This window comes from Marmota marmota, unplaced genomic scaffold, assembly GCF_001458135.2.
Source record: "Marmota marmota marmota unplaced genomic scaffold, marMar, whole genome shotgun sequence".
Taxonomy (NCBI): Eukaryota; Metazoa; Chordata; class Mammalia; order Rodentia; family Sciuridae; genus Marmota; species Marmota marmota.
The window spans coordinates 42615480-42636587 of record NW_025999990.1 but is presented as its reverse complement, the minus strand read 5'-3'; the positions used below and the strand labels follow the sequence as shown (position 1 = coordinate 42636587).

The following is a 21108-nucleotide window of genomic DNA, read 5'->3' as shown; positions in this document are numbered from 1 at the left end:
TCCTTCACTGATAAACAGAAAAGGCCACTTGAAGAAAGAATATTTTCTGAAAAAATTAACAACCATGTTGCTTTGAATCTGGACTGCAGAACTTTAAGGTCCATAACATTAATAACTATGAAGCAGGAAAGTCACCACACTAAGGATGAGAGAACACTGAATTAGAAATAGCCATCATTGGTCTACAGCCATACCACCCCAAATGCATTGGATCTTGTCTGATCTTGGAAGCTAAGCAGGGTTGGCTTGTTGAGTCCTTAGATGGGAGAAACAGACAGCACTCATGAGCATGCTATTGAGTTAAGCTAATAAATGGAACCACTCTAAGACTATACCATTCCAGATTCCCCCTACCTTTGTTGTTGTTGTTGTTGCTGTTGCTGGGGATTGAACCCAAGGCCTTGTGTATACAAGGCAAGCACTCTACCAAATAAGCTATACCCCCAGCCTCACTATTCCATATTTCTTAAGAAAAATAACCATGCTTATGATTTAAGCTACTGTTAAATGGGTATTCTGATAACTGTCCACTGTCCACTAAAAAGTTAAATTTGTTGGATGTTAACTTACCCAATTCTGTCAGTTAACTGAACTCCTACTATAATTATAATATCTGAATCTATTATAGAAATAATACTTCTCATAAGATATACTTGAGTCAGACAATGTACAGTCAAACAGGAGAGATTATGATACTTTCCTATTATGTTCATATATTAAGGAATCCTAAATACCTCTTTATTAGGATTCATAAATAAATAAAGCACTTTTCAATTGGTAGCAACAATTTACCAATATATTAGAAATACTTTGAGGGCTGAGGCTATAGCTCAGTCGCAGAGCTGACTGAGTACCTCACTTGCCTAGCATATGTGAGGTACCAGGTTCAATCCGCAGCATGGCATAAAAACAAATAAATAAAATAAAGGTATTTTGTTAAAAAACAGAACTATTTGAGCTGGGGCTGGGGCTCAGCAGTAGCGCACTTGCCTGGCATGTATGAGGCACTGGGTTCAATTCTCAGCACCACATATAAATAAACAAAAGGTCTACCAACAACTAAAAAAAATTTTTAAAAATATTTTATGTGCTATCATTCTCATCTCTCTCTTTTTTTTAATTGGTTGTTCAAAACATTACAAAGCTCTTGACATATCATATTTCATACATTAGATTCAAGTTGGTTATGAACTCCCAATTTTACCCCAAATACAGATTGCAGAATCACATCGGTTACACATCCACATTTTTACATAATGCCCTATTAGTAACTATTGTATTCTGCTACCTTTCCTATCCTCTATTATCCCCCCTCCCCTCCCCTCCCATCTTCTCTCTCTACAGCATCTACTGTAATTCATTTCTCTCCTTGTTTATTTTCCCATTCCCCTCACAACCTCTTATATGTAATTTTGTATAACAATGAGGGTCTCCCTCCATTACCATGCAATTTCCCTTTTCTCTCCCTTTCCCTCCCACCTCATGTATTTGTTTAATTTTAATCTTTTCTTCCTGCTCTTCCTCCCTGCTCTGTTCTTAGTTGCTCTCATTATATCAAAGAAGACATTTGGTATTTGTTTTTTAGGGACTGGCTAGCTTCACTAAGCATAATCTGCTCTAGTGTATCATTCTCATCTCAAAGTCATTTTCGATGTAGTGAGCAAATGTATTTAGCTCATCAGTATGCTCCTGACTGAAGCACCTGGCCCCCCAACATACACATACAAAGAGGCAGAGAACAAGAGTCTCTTGCTGGGACAAGAAACCAACTGAAATGTTAATGATCATTAAGGAGGCTAGCATAGCAACCTAAAATATGAAGGAGTTCCAAACAAAAATGTTAATTCCCCACCAATTCTCTCCCAAGGGACATTTATTTGGTGAGTTGGGTTACAGATATAGAGAAATCTCATGTCCTAAGAAACTTAATTCCCCAATGTCTACTGGAAAGAGATATCTGATATCAACTTCAAGAAATTTAAAAGCAGAAGGTAACCAAAGTTAAAGTTTTGACCCAACTCTGACCCAGTGTAATTCATAATTAGATCTAAGAGATCAGCCCCTCACCATAGTTAATAGAAAAAAGAGATCTTGTGGGTAAGTATAGGATGCTACCTACTTCAATCTTTATTGTTTTCATATACAATGTCCAATGTACCATATAAGCTGACAAAAACAGATAGGAACGTTCAGTATTTTCCAGATGACATATGCCATTCCAGTCAAGTGTTCAGGAAGTTGAGCCAGGCACAGTGGCACACATAAGCAACCTCAGCAACTTGGGAGGCTGAGGCAGGAGGATAGAAAATTCAAAGTCAGCCTCAACTATTTAAGGAGGCCCTAAGCAACTTAGCAAAACCCGATCTCAAAATAAAATATAAAAAGGGCTGAGGAGGACTGGGGTTGTAGCTTAGTGTATAGCGCTTGCCTGGCATGTGTGAAGGAAGCACTGGGTTCGACCGTCAGCACCACATAAAAATAAATAAAATAAGGATATTGGGTCCGTCTACAACTAAAAAACATTTTTTTTTTAAAAAAAGGGCTAGTGATGCTGTGTTCAATCCCTGATTCAAATAAATAAATAGATTTTTAAAATATCAGAATGTTATTTTGAGGTTATTGACAAAACTAATTATATAAAGTTTATGTGGAGAGGGAGAAGACCCAGACCAGCCAACATAGTAACTGGGGGAGAATATAATTGAAGGACTGACACTTCTATAAACACTCAACATTAGAGTAATCAAGACAGTGTGTGATATAGGAGAAAGAATAAGCAAACAGTTCAATGAACACAAGAGAGCTAAGAAATAGATTCACATAAATATAGTGAACTGATCTTGGATATAGGAGCAAACAAAGGTGATATAATGAAGAAGCACTAGAACTGGACATGTACATTAAAAAAAAAATCTAGACACAGATATGGGACTGGGAATGTATATAGTTCGGTGGTAGAGTACTTGCCTATCCTCACAAGGCCCTGGATTCAATTCCCAGTACCAAACATACAAAAAAATGTTAAACATAGATCTTATATCCTTCATAAAACTTAAAATGAATCCAAATGTAAAACAAAGAACTATAAAAGTACTAGAAGATATGAGAAGAAAAGGTTTAAATGACTTTGAGATGGCAATGACATTTTAGATAACACCACCAAAAGCCCAATTCATGAGACAAATAATTGATTAACTGAACTTCATTAAAATTTTAAAATTTCTGCTCTGTAAAGCATATTGCCAAAAGATAAGAAAAGCCACAGACTGGGGAAAACCATTCACAAAAATCATATCTGATAAAGGATGTTATTCAAAATTTACAAAGAGCTGGACATAGTGGCACACATCTGTAATCCCAGTGACTCAGAAGGTTGTGACAGGAGGACTGCAAGTTTGAGGTCAACAAACTAAGTGAGGACCTAAGGAACTTAGCAAGACCTTGCCTCAAAATTAAAAAAATGGGAGTGTGGGGGGGTGGCGGTGCTGGGATTGTGGCTCAGCAGTAGAGTGCTTGTCTAGCACATATAAGGCCTTGGGTTCGATCCTCAGCACCACATGAAAATAAATAACATAAAGGTATTGTGTTCAAGTATTTCTAAAAAAAAATATATCAAAAAAAAAAAAAACAGGGCTGGGGATGTGGCTCAAGCAGTAGTGTTTGCCTAGCATACGCGCGGCGCTGGGTTCCATCCTCAGAACCACATACAAATAAAGATGTTGTGTCCGCTGAAAACTAAAAAATAAATATTAAAAATTCTCTCTCTTTAAAATAAATAAATAAATATAAATAAAAATAAAAAAGGGGTTGGGGATATGGCTCAATGGTTAAGCACCTCTGGGTTCTATTGCTGGTACCAAAAACAAAAAAATAAAATACACAAAGAATTCTTAAAGCTTAACAATAAAGAAAATTAACAACTGACTTAAAAAACGGGCAAAAGACCTGGACAACTCACCAAAGAAAATAGATGATAAATAAGTAGTGGAAAAAAATGTTCCATATCACACATCATTAGGGAAATATAAAACAAGAGTAAGTTACCATTGCCCAAATATTAGACTGACAAAACCCCACAATACTTTCAACAGCAAATGCTGACAAAGATGTAGATCAAGAGGACTGCTCTGCTTTCGTTCACTGCTGGCGGGTATATGAAACGATAAGTCTCTTAAGAAGACAGGCAGTTTCTTGCAGAACGAAACATATTATTACCATATGATCCTTGGTTATGTACCCAAAGGAGAAGTCCACACAACCTATATACAGATGTGTATAGCATCTTTATTTGTAACTGTTAAAACCTGGAAGCAACCAAGGTGTCCTTCAGCAGGTGAATGGATAAACTGCAGTACATACATCCAGACAATGGAACAGTATGCAATGTTAAAAAAAACAATGGATTATCAGAGACACAAAGAAACCTTAAAGGAATATTACTACTAAGTGCAAGAAACCAGTCTTAAAAGGCTGTATGATTTCAACTATCTGACATTATGGGAAAGGTAAAACTATAGACACAGTTAAAAGATTAATGGGGTTAAGGAGGTAAGGATTATTAATGGTTTGGACCTGGAATGTCCCCCAAGAATGGCTTAAGTGTTGAAGGTTTGGTCCCCAATGCAATCATGTAGGTGGATTGTTTAAGAAATGACTGGATCATGAGGTAGGCTCTAAGTCATCAGTGATGAATTCATAATTTGAATGGACTATTGGAGGGTGATGAAAACTATAGGAAGTGGGACCTGGTTGAAGGGAATCCTTGTTTCTGGTCCCTTCTTCTTTGCTTCCCACTGTCATGAGGTAAACAGCTTTCCATCATCACAGCCCTCTGCCAAGATGTCCTGCCTCACTTCAAGCCAAATAACTATAAATTGAAATTTCTGAAATCATCAGTCAAAACAAATTTTTCCTTCTTTAAGTTGTATTTTTCAGGGATTGTGTCACAGTGATGAAAAGCTAATACTCGAAGGGAGGAAGAGGTACAACACAGAGGATTTTTTTAAATAGTGAAACTATTCCCTATGATACTGTAATAACAGATATATCATTAAACATTTCTCAAAACCTAAAGAATGTACAAAACCAACTGAGGCCTAATATAAAATATAAACTCTGAGTGATAATGATGTGTCAATCTACATTGACACATTCATCAACTATAACAAATACACTACTCTAATGGAGTATGTTGATAGTTGGGGAGGCTACTGTTGTCAGGGAACATACAGGAACTCTCTATACTTTCTGCTGAATTTTGCTGTGAATTTAAAACAATTCCAAAAAAACTAAAGTCTATTCAAAATGGGGGAGGGGGGAGCCACAAAAAAAAAACAGGAAATAATGACCCAAAATCAAGAGGAAAGAAAACAGAAATAGGTCAAAGTCAGACTTAGCAGAACAGAAGTTTCAAACTTTTATTATGAGTAAGTTAAAAATCTGAAAAGGAAACAATAAACTTCAGTAGAGAAATTAAAATGCTAAAAGATGTGTTTTTTGTGACAGAAGCATTATTTTCATATATGGAGTAGATTATGGGAATCCTTTCTTTTTTGCTTTTTCATTAGTTACATTTTTTAAAATATTTTTTAAATTTTTTTAGATATACATAACAGTAGAGTGTATTTTGACACATATACTCACATGGAGTATGACTTACTCTAGTTAGGAACCCATTCTTGTGGTTGTACATAATATGGAGTTACACTGGTCGTGTATTCATTCATATATGAACATAGGAAAGTTATGTCTAATTTATTCTTCTGTCTTTCCTATTACCCATTCCCTCTCCCTTCCTTTCACATCCCTTTGTCTAATCCAATGAACTTCTATTCTTCCCCTCCTCATTGTCCTTTGTTGTGGGTTAGCTTCCACGTATCAGAGAGAACATTTGGCCTTTGTGTTTTTTGGGACTGGCTTATTTTACTTAGCATGATAGATACAGGAATCCTTAAGTGCAAACTGAAGAAAAACAACTGATAAGAGAATTAATAATATTTCTGATGTGTGTATACACACACACACACACACACATACATATGGGGGGGGTGTGGAGACAGGGTCTTGCTATATTGTCCAGGATAGTCCTAAACTCCTAAGCTAAGGTGATCCTCCTGCTTCAATCTTGCAAGCAGCTGGAACTATAGACATGTGCCAGAAAGCCAATCTAACTTCTTTCATCTCAATAAGAAAAAAAGTTAAAACTACTTTGACTATTTCTCTAAATGAAGCATGAACTACTTCAGCACATAAAATCAATTAGGTATATAATTTCATGTGCAAACAGTTAATAAACCTCTAATTGTCAAAATAAATTCAAATTTGAACTATTTTACTAATAATTTAGACTAAGCATAACTTTTATAAAATATACACAATTGGTTCCTTCCACACAGATAGATGTTTATAGTATAATTAATTTCCAAAGATTTGAAATCATCAAATATTCAAGTTGGCAAAGTCTACAGAAATTATCTGGTTTACTCTCATTTTCAGAGAAGATAACTGAGGCATAACTCTCATTTCGGGGCAGAATAAAGTTTGTTCTTTAATTGTGCATGTATCTATTGAGCCCTTACTGCTCACTGGCAGGCACACCTTAGCATGATGAATAGATTATCATGGGCTCTGCTTCATCAAGCTGCTACTTCAGTAGAGTATGCACATAACAAACTTTCAGAACACAAAAGTAATCTTTAAAAAATAATAACAATAAAACAAATGATGCTGTAAGAATAAAATGAAAATTTCAGAGCCAAGAATGTGAAGATGGGTCTTCTGAGTTTCTAAGAGTTCCTGACAGGTTCCTGGCCTGACAACAAATAAGTCTTCTTTCTCATTACAGATTTAGGAAACAATACATTAGTTTGTGAAGGAAACTTAAGTGATTCTTAGGTCTAAACCCAAGTTTAGCCTCTCAGTGAGGCATGAAGAAGCTACTTCATAAAGTGTTTATTAAGTAAAAAAAAAAATTCAGTTTCCTTAAAGCCAGGTATAGGATCGCATACCTATAGTCCTAGCTACTCGGCAGGCTAAGGCAAGAGAATCACTACAGCCCAGGAGTTTGGTACTGAGTCAGCCATCCTGGGCAATATAGAGATACCCTGTCTCTTAAAAAGAAAAAAGTAATAATTATTTCCCTAAATGGGGTCAACGAGGCAGAAGGAATCAAGATACTATCTACCTATTTTCTCCTAACCCCAAACCAACAAGAAAGAGATAAGGAAAAGAAAAAACAAATACTTTAGTCAACCAAAATCATACTCGGTGGGCATCAATTTCTCTATGACTACTTTATTTATCTATTTATTGGTACATGAAATTTAACCACTAAACCACATCCCTAGCTCATTTTTATTTTATATTTTGAGACAAGGTCTAACTTACTACACTGTGCTCAGCTGACAACACAATTTTAATATTATAGTTTAACTTTTTAAAAATAGGATATTAGGGGCTGGGGATGTGGCTCAAGTGGTAGCACGCTCACCTAGCATGTGTGAGGCACTCGGTTCAATTCTCAGCACCACCACATAAAAACAAAATAAAGATATTGTGTCCACCTAAAACTAAAAAATAAATATTAAAAAAACCAAAACATAAAAATAGGATATTAGCCATTCCTAATTGCCATATGATTATTACTTGTCTAGGGGGACGTTTTATCCTAAGGAGAAGGTGTTTATTTTCTAAAGAATATTAAGATTAAAATTTTGAAAGTAACACTATTTTTCTAATTTATTCTATTTTTTAAATACTCTCAAGCAGATTTCCAGTTCCTGACCACTATCCATTTAACATGAACTGAAGCTAGGGCACCAAATGACTTTTTTTTTATTTGCTTTTCACCAAAAAACATAACAGATAAAATGTTTTTGTTAGCATCTTACAAGTGTTTAATGTCTGTATAAAGCATAATACAAGGTGCTCAATAAATGTTTTAATGTCACAACCTAAAATACAGAGCTGTGATCACAACAGATCATCATTAAGATACTTTTAGACTCTCTAAATATATAAAAAGAATTCTACAACACTTTGGAAATAGTCCCTACTCAGATTCTACGTATACCTACATTTGAAAACAGCAAAAGGTAAGAATAGTGATCTTGATGTTAGCAAAGAATGACCAACTGCTAAACTCAATTCCTTCTCTTGAGCTTACTTCAAAATTAAATAAAGTAACCCATAGCTCTGTCCCATCAAGGAGGATATGAGGAGGAGTCAACTGGGACACTGACCCCTAGGTGTCTACAGTGCTTTGTAGCCTTATAACAGAGTTAGAATTTGCTTAGAAGGTGATAGCTATACTTTGTCAAATCAAGAAATTGATTTAATTTCTTCTTGCACCTTGGAAGAGTATAGACCTATTTTCTAGTTGATTTCTTTATGGTTCCCTCAGAAATTAAGAATTTTCCTAGGGAAGAATAAGTCTTTGAAACATAATTTTACAAATATTTAGGAAACTAAGTGATCATCAGAATGCAGACTGAACAGAAATGACATCCGCCAGGTTCATGTATATAAAATAACCTAAAAGGTAATTTTGCCCTTAAGTATTCTATAATTTAGCTACCTGATAGAACCATTTTTTTTTTCTTTTCAAGATACAAGATATTATTAGTCAAATTGAGAAAGTACAAATTTCAAATGGCAAATCAAATGTTTTATATCCACACACACACACACATTTTATTTAGGGAAGCAACAGGAGAATGTGTATGGAAAAGGAAAATGAAATAAGAAATGCAAGGAATGACCACAGTAGGGAAACCAAAAAAAAAAAAAGGAAAACCTCACCTATTCTCAGTAGAAAAAAACTAGAGAAATCAAATAAAGAATACAAAACCTTCAACCAAAGTTAAGCTTATGAATGTAACTAAGGCCAATAAAGACATTTAAATAATTTAACATCTGATAACTATAATAAAGGCATATATGGAATGAATTGGTGATCTCAGTTCAGATATCCTGGAGGTCTTATTAATGTGAGTGTACAGTACTGAAGGTAACATGTATAAAATAAAAATAGATTCCATTTCAGATATGGGTAAACAGCAATTATGTTAAATTACTATTTTCACAAGATATCTGAAATGGTTCAAAACTACTAAAAATTTTGCTATTTCCAGAAACAAACATTAATAATACCCATTTATGGCTCAAAGGCATCTACATTAAAAAAACATTTACACTAAGATATATTTATTCCAAAACATATTTGCTTTGTGGAATTGTAATATACTGGAATTTTTTGCTTTTAATTATCAAAGAAAAACTCTTATGACAGCAAGATAAAGGAAATCCCCAAATTACCTATTTGACATGATATATATTACTATCAGCTCCCAAATACAAAGTTATATCAATCTGTGTGAATATTAAATAGGTTTATTAACAATAATAATTATTAAAATCAAAGGAAACTCTAAAGAAACATACTCAAGTTAAATAATATTATTTCTTAGAAAAGATACAATAACTTTTAGAAAAACAACATAAATTAAAAATGCCAAGATAGAAACTAGTCAGAATAAATTACCTGGTTTTTATATTTGTTTTAGTTTTAAAATAAGCCAGTATACAACATGTGCTTTATATAATAATTTCCTAAAATCAGAAACTTTTCAACGATTTGGCAATTCATCTCACTAAGATCCTGACCCAATTATCTGATTTTAACATTTTAGAATTCACAAATTCCACTTACCACATATTTTACAGCACTTATAAATTGGTTGTGGAAAAGCAGATGCTGAGTTTCATCTTCTGGATTTGAAGCTGTGTAAAGCATTCCACAAACATTACAGGACATTGCTCCAAATCTTTTTTGTCCTGCATCCTATTTACAAAAAACAAATAAAAGGTTTTCTTTCTTCCCAAAAGAATTATTCTAAAACATGACCCTGGAAAGCTATAACGTGAACATAAAGTGAAAAGGACTTATCTATAACGAGTAGCATCCAATGTTGATTATAAACATTAAGATGCTAAAGTACAAAATCTGTATGCAATTTTATTAAGAAATATCCATTTTAATAACCTGATCACTCCTTCCACAGCATATAACAACCATTTAAGGAACTAAGAAATTTCTTTCTTTCTTTTTTTTTTTTTTGTTTTGACTCTACTGGGGATGAAGCCCAGGAACTTCCATACATTAGGCAAGCACCTTACCACTAAGCTATCTCCCCAAAAGAGAAATATCTATAACATTACAAACTCAGGGAAAAAATCCAAATAGCCAATACTCTAAAAATAAGAATATAAACTTCATATTTGAAACAATCATACTTCTAGAGTTTAGAGGAAATAGTGTTTTATAAACTATATATCTTTTAATGTCTTAAAAGTCTGTTTTAATAGCTCATAGTTTACTTAAAAATATGTAGTTTACTTAAAAAAATATATTTTTATGTCACCAGAAATTCTTAAGGTAATTTTTTGTCATTTCTGTATTAAATAAGCACAAAAAAACTGATTACAATTATTCTATACTCAAGTAATTTACCTCATGCTGCATAACAATTCTTATCCTTATTCAACAAAAAAATTTAGTAACATAACCTAACTTCAAGAGTAAATTAAAAGGGAATAATGCCTTTACTCTTTTCGCTTATAATTGTGCATTTAGATTAAACTAATTACTCAAAAGAACAGGATCTAAGATAACAGTATCTCTAGTGACTTGTGATTCAAAAAGCAGAGAAATATCAAATGGTAAATAAAAGATCACTTATAAAACTAAAGGGAAGCTGGGAACTTATAGTTCCAGCTACTCGGTAGGCTGATGCTGGCATAAGATCCTTCAGTTCATGACCAGTATAGTCAACAGATCTGGCAATTCATCAACAGAACCCTGGGGGGGTGATGGGACACTTCATTCTAAAGAATTCAAACTACTACCAAATGTTATCTGAAATAAATTTCAGGTAGTTTAAAAAAAAATATTGTAGCTGTGAAAAATATAAATAAAATTTACCATCTTAACTAATTTTAAGTATACAGCTTAGTATGTTAAGTACATTCATATTGTTGTAAAACCCATCTTCATTTTACAAAAGTGAAATTCTATACCCACAACAATTCACATTCTCCCCTCCCTCCCAGACCCTAGCAACCACCATTCTACCTTCTATGTCTGAATTTAACTATTCTAGGCACCTCACATAAGCAAAATCACACAATATTTGTCATTTTGTGACTTATTTCACTAAGCTAATATTCTCAAGGTTCATCCATATCGTATCAAATGTTAGGATTACCTTCCTTTTTAAGATTATTGAATTATATTCCCTTGTAATCATATAAAATTTTGTTTATACATTCACCTATCAATGAAAACTTGGTATGACCTTTTCACTATTGTTGGTAATGAACATGGAGGTACAGGCACTTATCAGAATAATAAGAAAGCACTTCTGCCTCAGTTTCCTCATTGATAAAATGGGAGATAATACAAGTATCTGTCCCATACTTTTCTTATAAGGCTTAACTTAGTTAATATGAATGAAGCAATACAACAACATATTCAAAAACTATCACTAGTACTAAGGATTGAAACTGATATATTAGGTGCATGTGTGAAACAGGCTACAATGAAACACACTATTCTGTGTAATTATAATGCATCAATAAAAAAATGCAAAGAAAAAAATATTAGCTGGGGTCACCATCATCAACACCATCATTTTCAACTCTCGACCAGCACTACTACCAACAGAAATATGATTCAAAAGTGTAATTTTACATTTCAAGTAGCCAGGTTAAAGAATGCAAAAGAAACATGAAATTAATTGAAATAACATTTAACAAAATATTATTCCAACACATACTTAATATTTTTAAAAACCTAACAGTAAAATACTTCACATTCTCTTTAACTTCTTTGAGACAAAGGATGCATTTTTTACACTTAAAGCATATCTCAATTCTGATAAGCTACATACACTTCAAGTATCCAAAAGCCAGACATGACTACCATACTGGAGCAAATCTAGATTGCAAATCTAGATTGTTTGTTACCACACTGATTTGACAATAGAAATATTACATGAAAAAAACAGGATTTGGGGAGCTGGGGTTGTGGCTCACTGGGGAGCACTTGCCTCACTTGCGTGAGGCACTGGGTTCGATCCTCAGCACTGCATAAAAAAATAAATAAAACAACGATACTTTAAAAAAGAACACAAAACAAGATTTCCTTTCACTGTGCCTTCTGAAAAATTTTTAAATAATTTCACAAAATTCTTGGAAAGTTATTCTTTTAAAAGTTACAATCCATCATCTAGTTTCAAAAAATCCTTTGATTACACTGTCTGAAACTACATTAAGTGTTCCTATTATTTGGAGTCCTTCCATTTTTTTAACACTGTTCTCAGTCATTCAAATTAGGTGTTTAATCAATCAAAAAATATCTCCCACTTTTTTTCACCTTGCCACCAAACTATACAATACTTATGTTCTATTTCAAATTAACTATTGATTTATCCTTCCGTAAACTGCAATTGTGAAATAATAATTATACTATACTTAAATTATTTTAATGTTTAAATCAACTAGTGTAAAAAGGTAGTGATCAAATGACACATCCAAGAAAGTGACAGGTGTGAAATAAAGCATCATAACTTCTTATAAATTAAATTAGAAGTAATGGAAACAGAATTATTACTATTTGCTACAGAATGGACTATTTATTTTTGGCAGGGAGGGTTACAATAATGCCAGGAAGGGTTTCCACGATGAAGCCTTATAATGATGAAAAAGATCTTTGGAAAAAAGGGAACAAATTGAATCTTTAACACCTTGCCTAAATAAAATACTCACAATACTACTTAACCAAAAAAGGTCAAGTTGTGTACTTACTATAACCAGCTGTTTTTCATCAGCTTTTTCTGTTTCTTTCAGTTTCAAGTCCTTTGGAATTGTTATCTCCAAATGGGAATTATACTTATGCCAAGAATGATTTGGTGGTATCTCCCTTAAAAAAAAAACAAACTATTGAATGTTATAGATCTTCATCATTTCAAATCACTGAAAATAAAACATTTTCTATGCAACAGTGATAAATTTCAACTTCAAGGGGAAAAAGATAATCTTTTAAAAATGCAGACTCATGACCTTCATCCTCCCAGCCATAAGATCTAAAGTTCAATAAATCTTTATTTATAAAGAAAAAAAAAAATCAAGGAGCAGGTTGGAGGTATAGTTCATCAGTAGAGCACATGTTAAGGATGCACAAGGCCCTAGCTATCAACTGGAATAATAGCTAAAATATGGAATCAACTTATGTGTCCATCAGTGGAACAACGGATAAAGAAAATGTGGTATACGTACACAATGAATGATTCATCCATAAAAAAGGACAAAATTCTTTCATTTACAGCAAGACGGCTGTTAAATGAAATAAAAAGCACAGAAAAGACAAATATCATATGAAATCATTTATATGTGGAAGCTAAAAAAAAAAAAAAATACATAAATAAAATAGTGGTTACCAGAGACTAGGATGGAAAAAAGAAGAGGATGGTTAATAGGTTCAGGGGAGCAGCAACTGAATAGAAGAATGACTTCTAATGTTTATAGCATATAGGGTAACTGTGGTTGACAACAAGTATCTATTTCTAAACAGCTACTAGAAGGATTTGAATGTTCCCAACACAAAGAAATGATATATGTTTGAGGAGACAAGTGTGTCAATTACCCTGATGTGATCATTACATTTGACACAGTATTGAAAGATCTCACTATACTCCATAAATATGCCCAATTATTGAATGCTAATTAAAATTTTTAAAAAATCAAAAGAACTAATTTTCAACAAAAAACTGGAGCACCTACTAAAGTCTGAATGCTTTAAGTTTTATAGTTTTACCCACCTGAGTCAATTTATTTGCCCTAACTAATATTTGTTGGTAATTCAGAAGGCATACAAGGATTTGCTTAATTTCAATAAAGAGAGAACAAAATGCCGTTTCACTTATTTAAACTAAAGGTCAATAATACTCAGTGTTTCCAGGAGTGTGGGGAAAGAGGATGCTTAAACAATGTTGCTGGGAGTACAAACTGGAACCATTTTGGAGGAAAATCAGGCAATGCAAGATAAGTCCTATAGTTTTGAATTTATCCTACAGAACAAATCACAGAAGCAAAAAAGGTAAGTTTTTATTATAGAGCTTTTTTTTCTTTTTTAATAGAATGAACTAGAAACAACTAAAATCTCTATAGAGAGTAGTTAAATAAAAAGAAAATTCACATAATGAAACTGAAAACAAAATTTTTAAAAATTAGGTTGGAAGGTAGAAAAGATGCTGATAACATTAACTAAAAGAAACAATTAGCCAGGTGAGATGGTGCAGCACACCTGTAATCCCAGAAGCTGTGGAGGCTAAGACAGGAGGATCTCGAGTTCAAAGCCAGCCTCAGCAGCAATGCCCTAAGCAACTCAGCAAGACCCTGTCTCTAAATAAAAATATAAAAAAGGGCTGTAGATGTGGCTTGGTGGTTAAGCACTCCTGGGTTCAATACCTGGTACCAAAAAACAAAATAAAACAATAACTATTTTAATTATGAGTAGGGAACTGAGGTTGTAACTCAAAGGCAGAAAGGTTGCCTAGCATGCACTAGGCCCTGATTTTGATTCCCAGCACTTGGGGGTTGGGGAGTACAAACACAGAAAAAAGTATATAAAAAAAAGAAGCAAATTTGTGCCAGGTGCAGTGGCACATGCCTGTAATCCCAGCAACCTGGTGAAGCAAGTTCAAGGTCAGTCTGGGCAACTTTCTGAGACCCAGCCTAAAATAAAAAAGGACTACAGATGTAGCTCAGATGAACCCTTGGGTTCAATCCCCTATTTAAAAAAAGGGGGGGGGGGCTAACATAAATTTTTAGGGGAAAATCCCATAAACTCAAAATTCTTAAGTAGGAAGTCTTTAAGTTTTCAAATTTACCCCTAAATTAAACAAATACCTTACCTGTTATCACTGTTCTTAGATGTTTGATTATTGAGTATACTGTGTTGTTTGGGAGCTGAGCCTGTAATTTAATTATAAAAAAAAAAAAAAACTGGGTTATTTACTAAACTTTTTAACAGCACTAGTAATGCTTGACATATTTATCCATAAAGCAGTTAGTGCATTGAAATTTTCTTTATTTTTAGTAAGAAACATTTGATAATATTAGAACTCCCTTCTTATTTCTAACACTTCAGAGAAGAGGTAGAAAGGCTGTCTCAGACTATAGGGCTGCTAAGAGATATAATAGTAGGTTAATACTTTGCCTCTAATTTCACCAAATATTACTAGCACTGAACAATAAAGAAAATAGTTTCAAAGCTGCACAATTATAATAAACTCTAAGAAGAAATAAATGGAAACATTTCTTATTTAAAAAACTATGGTCTCTAGAATTCTTACCATATAAATAACTAAATGTAAAAATCTATTTTCTAATGATTACATTTCTCATTTATATTACATTCACTCTTCCCCTACTCAGAGAAAAAGTTAAATGATAGATAATGGTAGTGATGATCAACTGCAACAGTTTGTCCCACGTCTACCTTTCTTTACTAGAAAGAAATAATAGGAATTAGAGATTTTTATATCCTCTGGTGATACAAGTGAGCAAATCCAAGTGTTCAACTAATGTGTTTTAAAAAATATTCTCAAGGTTATAAATAAAGCTTTTAGATGATGTAAGTGGAAAATCTGCAGCGTTTATTAATTTAGAGTTCTCTGAAATAGAAAACTGAGTTACAAGAGGTTAAAGGTAAGAACCTGAAATAAAAAAGCACAAATATTAAAGTATGAGAAATAGGCTGCTACCACCAACTTAAGGAATTCATTAAGGAACATTTTTTCAGAGAATAACTCACAAACCAAAATAAGAGATATAAAATTTAAAAAAAGAAATTTTGGTGGGGAGTCAAAAGGCAGTATTTAAACAAACCAAACAGATGCAATTTTGCCTTAAAAAAACAGGTTATAACCACAAGAATCACAAATTTAAAAAAAAATATAGCAATGGTTAAGAAGAATTTAACAATGCTGGGAAGTGATACTGGCCAAATTATATTATTATATTATGCACATGTACAAATACATAACAACAAATTCTATCAATACACACAACTACAATGCACCAACAAAAAATTGGGGATGGAGTGAACACTAATGTAAACTTAAAAAGGGGGAAAAAAACGAATTTAACTCTAATGTAATCTTAAAAAGGAAAAAAAAAGAATTATATAGTAAGAGTTTTCTGTAACAGTAATAAAATGTCACTGAAACGCTTTGAAATCTAAATAATATTTCCAAAGTATTACCTGGAAATTTATTCTCTCCTCCATCAATTTTTGCTTGACTGAGCAGAGTTGAAACAGCAGTGGTGTTTTCTACTGGACTGCTTTCCAGTTCGGATTCCACACATAAGCTGAAATTCTGAACACAATGTAATTTAAGATCTTTATATCAATCTTTGGGGCTTATCTCAATACATTAACCCTCTCAGCATCAACTCCCATTACCTCCCATTGTGTTAAATTTAAAACATTATCATACCTACAGATACACTGCCTGCCTCTACATTTTTTTCTGAGCTTCACATCTAGACTATAGTGTCCAATATGGTGGTCACTGCCATATCTGACTACTGAGCAGTTGAAATGTGGTTAATATAACTTAAGATATGTTATAAGCATGAACCTTATGCCAGATTCGAAAAATTTAAGCACACATACACAAAATGGTAAAATCTGTCATTGGTAATTTTTAAAACTGTTACACTGAAATAGCAGCATGATTAATAATATATTAAAATTAATTTCATGAGCTGGGGTTGTGGCTCAGAGGTAGAGCGCTCGCCTAGCATGCATGAAGCACTGGGTTCAATCATCAGCATCACATAAAGTAAAATAAAGACATCGTGTTCACCTATTAAAAAATTAATTTCAGCTATTTCTTTTTGCCCCATCAATGTGGCTACCAGATAATTCAAAATTATATAAGTGGTTCACACATCATATTTCTACAGATAGGGCTGATCTAACTAATACCTTTCCCCCTGTAAGAATTCAACTCATTCATTACTCAAAAATTAACCTTTTCCATGAGGCCTTTCCCAATCTTTCCTAATTCTTCTTTACTTACTTTAATACCTCTTTCTTGCCCTTGTCACTTCCTATTTGGAATCAGTTATTTCTCTGACTCATCAGTAGTAACTTTTAAGAGCAAAAACACTATTATATTTACCTATTTATTCCTGAGTCTCTAAGAATCTTATCAAAGCAGATTATTATTAATAATAAAATATACTCTAAATTCCATCATCATTGGTTATCTCACAGAAATGACAGAGGAAAACAGTTTTGTGTGTATTTCGACTGCTACAATGAATGTGTAACATTACTTTGAAACGTTTATTTTTGAAAAAATGAACATTAAAAACAAGAACAATGACGTTACCTACAACTCTACTTTCCATTAATAAGAAGTTAGTAAGTTATTGACTTAAAAAGCAAACCATAAAATAATTGAGCTTTAAAATTCATAGTGTCTTAATAATTAAAACTCAACCCAAGGGACTGGGGTTGTAGTTCAGGGTAAAGCGCTTGCGTAGCACATGTGAGGCACTGGGTTCTATCTTCAGCACCATATAAAACTAAATAAATAAAATAAAGGTACTGTAATCATCTACAACTAAAAAAGCCCAAGACTTCAGGTAAGTTTCATTGGATGCTTAGCTTTATAAACATCATTTCACAGCACTGCAGATATTGACACCAAATAATCAAAAGAGCAAATTTATGGGTGTCCACAGAAAAAGTTTTTAATGTTCTAAGAGTTGTAGTTTTTTGTTTTTGTTTACATTCTCCTACCTCCCCAAGTATAAATCTGGCTAGCTCTGAAGCCAGCCACTCTCACTTTAAATCACAGATTCATTACTAAAAATGTCACTCAGGTTAAATTAGTTAAATCTCTAAGTCTCACTTTCCTCACCTGTAATATGTGAATAACAATTGAACTTACACTGTATATTTTGGCTGAGAATCATATGAAACTGTTGTCTGCCTACAAAAGAGCCAGTACTTGGACTGGGGCTTCAGCTCAGTGTTAAGAGTTGCTTGCCTAGCATGCACTCAGTCTGGAGTTGGATCTCCAGCACTATTCTTTGAAAAAAGAAAGGGGGAGGGACAGTATTCACTAAGTTAATGGTTTGATCATGTTACTTCAACCTTTAATGTTTAGGGAATAAAGAGAAATTCCTAAGTGATTTCTCAAAGTAAATTCCTTAAAGTAGGAAACCCATAATCTCTTTGTACCAGTAGACATTCAAGCATGTCTTGAACTGATATGGTCATCAACACATTTCCCAATCACCCTGTGACAGGTAGCACGTTTTTGATAATGGAGGAAAAAAATTGGAAGCAATCTAAAAGTCCTCTTATATAGAAAAGGATAAATTTGTGGTGTATTTCTTTATAGCTATTATAATATCCAAGTATCAAATATAATGCTGATTGCATAAAAACAAGTTGCAAAAAAATTTACATATTCATGTTATTATTTAAAAATATATACAGGGTGTGGTGATGCATGCCTCACCTCCAAGATACTCAGAGGAGACTGGGGCAGGAGGACTACAAATTTGAGGGCAACCTGGGCAACTTAATGAGATCCTGGGAATATAGCTTAGTAATACAATGCTCCTTGAGTTCAATTCCTAGTCCTACACAAACACAAATACATGCATACAAACTTAAAATACAAACAAAGCTAAGTATATCTTATGGAAACATACACAAAATCATAAACATAAAGATGATTGAAATCAACTTAAGGAGTATGTTTAACTCAGGGGGGAGAGAGGAATGGAATGAAGAGGAAGGCACAGTCTTCACCAGCAGCTATAATATATATTTTGTATTTTAAAGGACCTAAAGTAACTCAATAAGATATTCATTTTTATCAAATCCAGGTGGTAGACACAAAAGAGTATGTTACTCTCACTTTATTCTGAATAAACATTCAAGAATTTTAAGCCCACCTCAGCAGCTTGGGAGGCTGAGGAAGGAGGAGCACAAGTTCAAGGTCCGCCTCAGCAATTTAGTGAGGCCCTATTCAACTTAGCAAAACACTGCTCAAAAAGGGTTGGGATGCTGAAATGTGGCTCAGAAGTCAAGAGCCCTTGGGTTTAATTCCTAGCACCAAAAAGAGAATTTTAAAACAAAATTTTTTAACACAAGCTTCTAGGCCTGCTTCTTAAGAGAATTGCATAAACAAAGCACTTTTCAGTAAATATCTTATAAAAGGTCAAAATAATGTGATCTATGTAAACATCTCTATTCTTATACAGATGGCACAAATCAATGAATTAAATTCTCATTCTTCTGCTTTCTAAATTTTCAAAGATTTTTAAGTAACACTCTCCAGTCACACCTGGAAAAAAAAAATCCTAAATAAAAAAACCACCCCATTTCTGCAAAAGATCATAATTTTTTCTTTTTTCCTATGTTGGGAATCAAACCCAGGGCACTGCACATGGAAAACAAATGATCCTTCTCTGAGCTACATCCTGAGTCCAATAACTTAGTACTCATACCACTGCTTACTATTTATCTCTAATTATTACCACTATTTCATATAATCTTTCTGAATAATCCTCTTTTGGGGGGGGAGAGGATAATGGGATTGAACTCAGGGGTACTCAACCACTGAGCCACATCCTCAGCCCTATTCTGTAGTTTATATTTAGAGACAGGAACTCACTTAGTGACTCGCAGTATCTTTGAACTCTCTATCCTCCTGCCTAAGCCTACTGAGCCACTGGGATTACAGGCATGCACCACCACACCCAGCCGAATAATCATCTTTTAATTGATGACTATTTGTATAGAAAATAAAATCTAAGAGTATCATAGGTATCTATTCTCTTTAAGTTCACTTTGATTCTCAGCCCAAAATATAAAAGACTAACAGACAATCATATATTTTCATAGTTTCTGGCATAAAGCCCAGACTTCTAATTCACTCAGATTTGCTTCCAGATCTAATGAAGTCATTTTCAAAATTTTAGGGTCACTTAACTTTTTTCTTATGATGACTTTTTTTTTTTCTATACTGGGGGTCCAACTCAGGGCCTCACACACATACTAGGGAAGTACTCAATCACTGAGCTACATCCCCAGCCCTCATGAAGACTTTTTTTGCTCAAAGGATTTTTTAACATTCAGAGTATATTGTATAAAGAAAGCTGTACTGAAAATTAAAACACCTCAATTCTAATCCTATGTGTGCCACCAAATGTGACTACTCAGTTATCTCATTATAAAATTAATACAAATTAATTTTTTAATCTGTATTATAGAGCACCAGGGTTCTATGCCTATAAAATTTCTGCTTATTAGTTTTATATATTGGTGTTCCACAAATGATTTACTTCAGGAAGGGCTGAGTTGCTTTTATAAAGTATAAAACTTTCAAAGATAACCACTAAAGTTTCTTTTCAGATATAAGATGATGGTTTTCAATTTATTTTTTCCATTTTAAAAATTCTTGGCCACTACAATTTTATTCTCAGACTGATTCATACCTTTCAGACATGTCAGTTGCCAATTATCCAAAATGGCTACACAAATCAAATCATAAGGCTTTTTTTTTTTTTTTTTTTTTTTGTACCAGGGATTGAACTCAGGAATACTCAACCACTGAGTCACATCTCCAGCCCTTTCTGTATCTTATTTAGAGACAGGGTCTCACAAAGTTGCTTAGAGCCCCACTAAGCTGGCTGAGGCTGGTTTTGAACTCTCTATTCTCCTGCCTCAGCCTCCCGAGCTGCTGGGATCAGTGGTGTGCACCACCTTGCCCAGATACTTTTCAATTATATTAGACAAAGGTTGCTTTGTCTCAGTTGAAATTAATTTTTTGTATATAAAAACTTTTTTTAGTTGTTGATAGACCTTTATTTTATATGCGGTGCTGAGAATCAAACCCAGTGCCTCACACATGCCGGCAAGTGCTCTACAGCTGAGCCACAGCCCCAGGATCTCAGTTAAAATTAATTTTAACATCTTTTTAAAAAATCTTTTCTTTTTTTAATTGTAGATGAACA

At 33.5% G+C, this 21108-nt stretch overlaps 1 protein-coding gene across 10 annotated transcripts in view; it reads right to left on the bottom strand.

Moving 5' to 3' along the window:
• Positions 1–21108, bottom strand: part of Esco1 (establishment of sister chromatid cohesion N-acetyltransferase 1) — a 91805-nt gene that overhangs the window by 44509 nt on the left and 26188 nt on the right. For all 10 annotated transcript variants that reach the window (XR_007348874.1, XR_007348876.1, XR_007348875.1 and 7 more), the window contains exons 5-8: positions 16325–16439; positions 14973–15033; positions 12865–12979; positions 9710–9841 (exon numbers count right to left, since the gene is read on the bottom strand). Coding sequence is in view for 6 of the 10 variants with exons in the window: in XM_048806459.1 (XP_048662416.1) it covers positions 9710–9841; positions 12865–12979; positions 14973–15033; positions 16325–16439 (423 nt within the window). In the remaining 4 variants the exon portion in view is untranslated. The remainder of the gene's footprint in view (positions 1–9709; positions 9842–12864; positions 12980–14972; positions 15034–16324; positions 16440–21108) is intronic.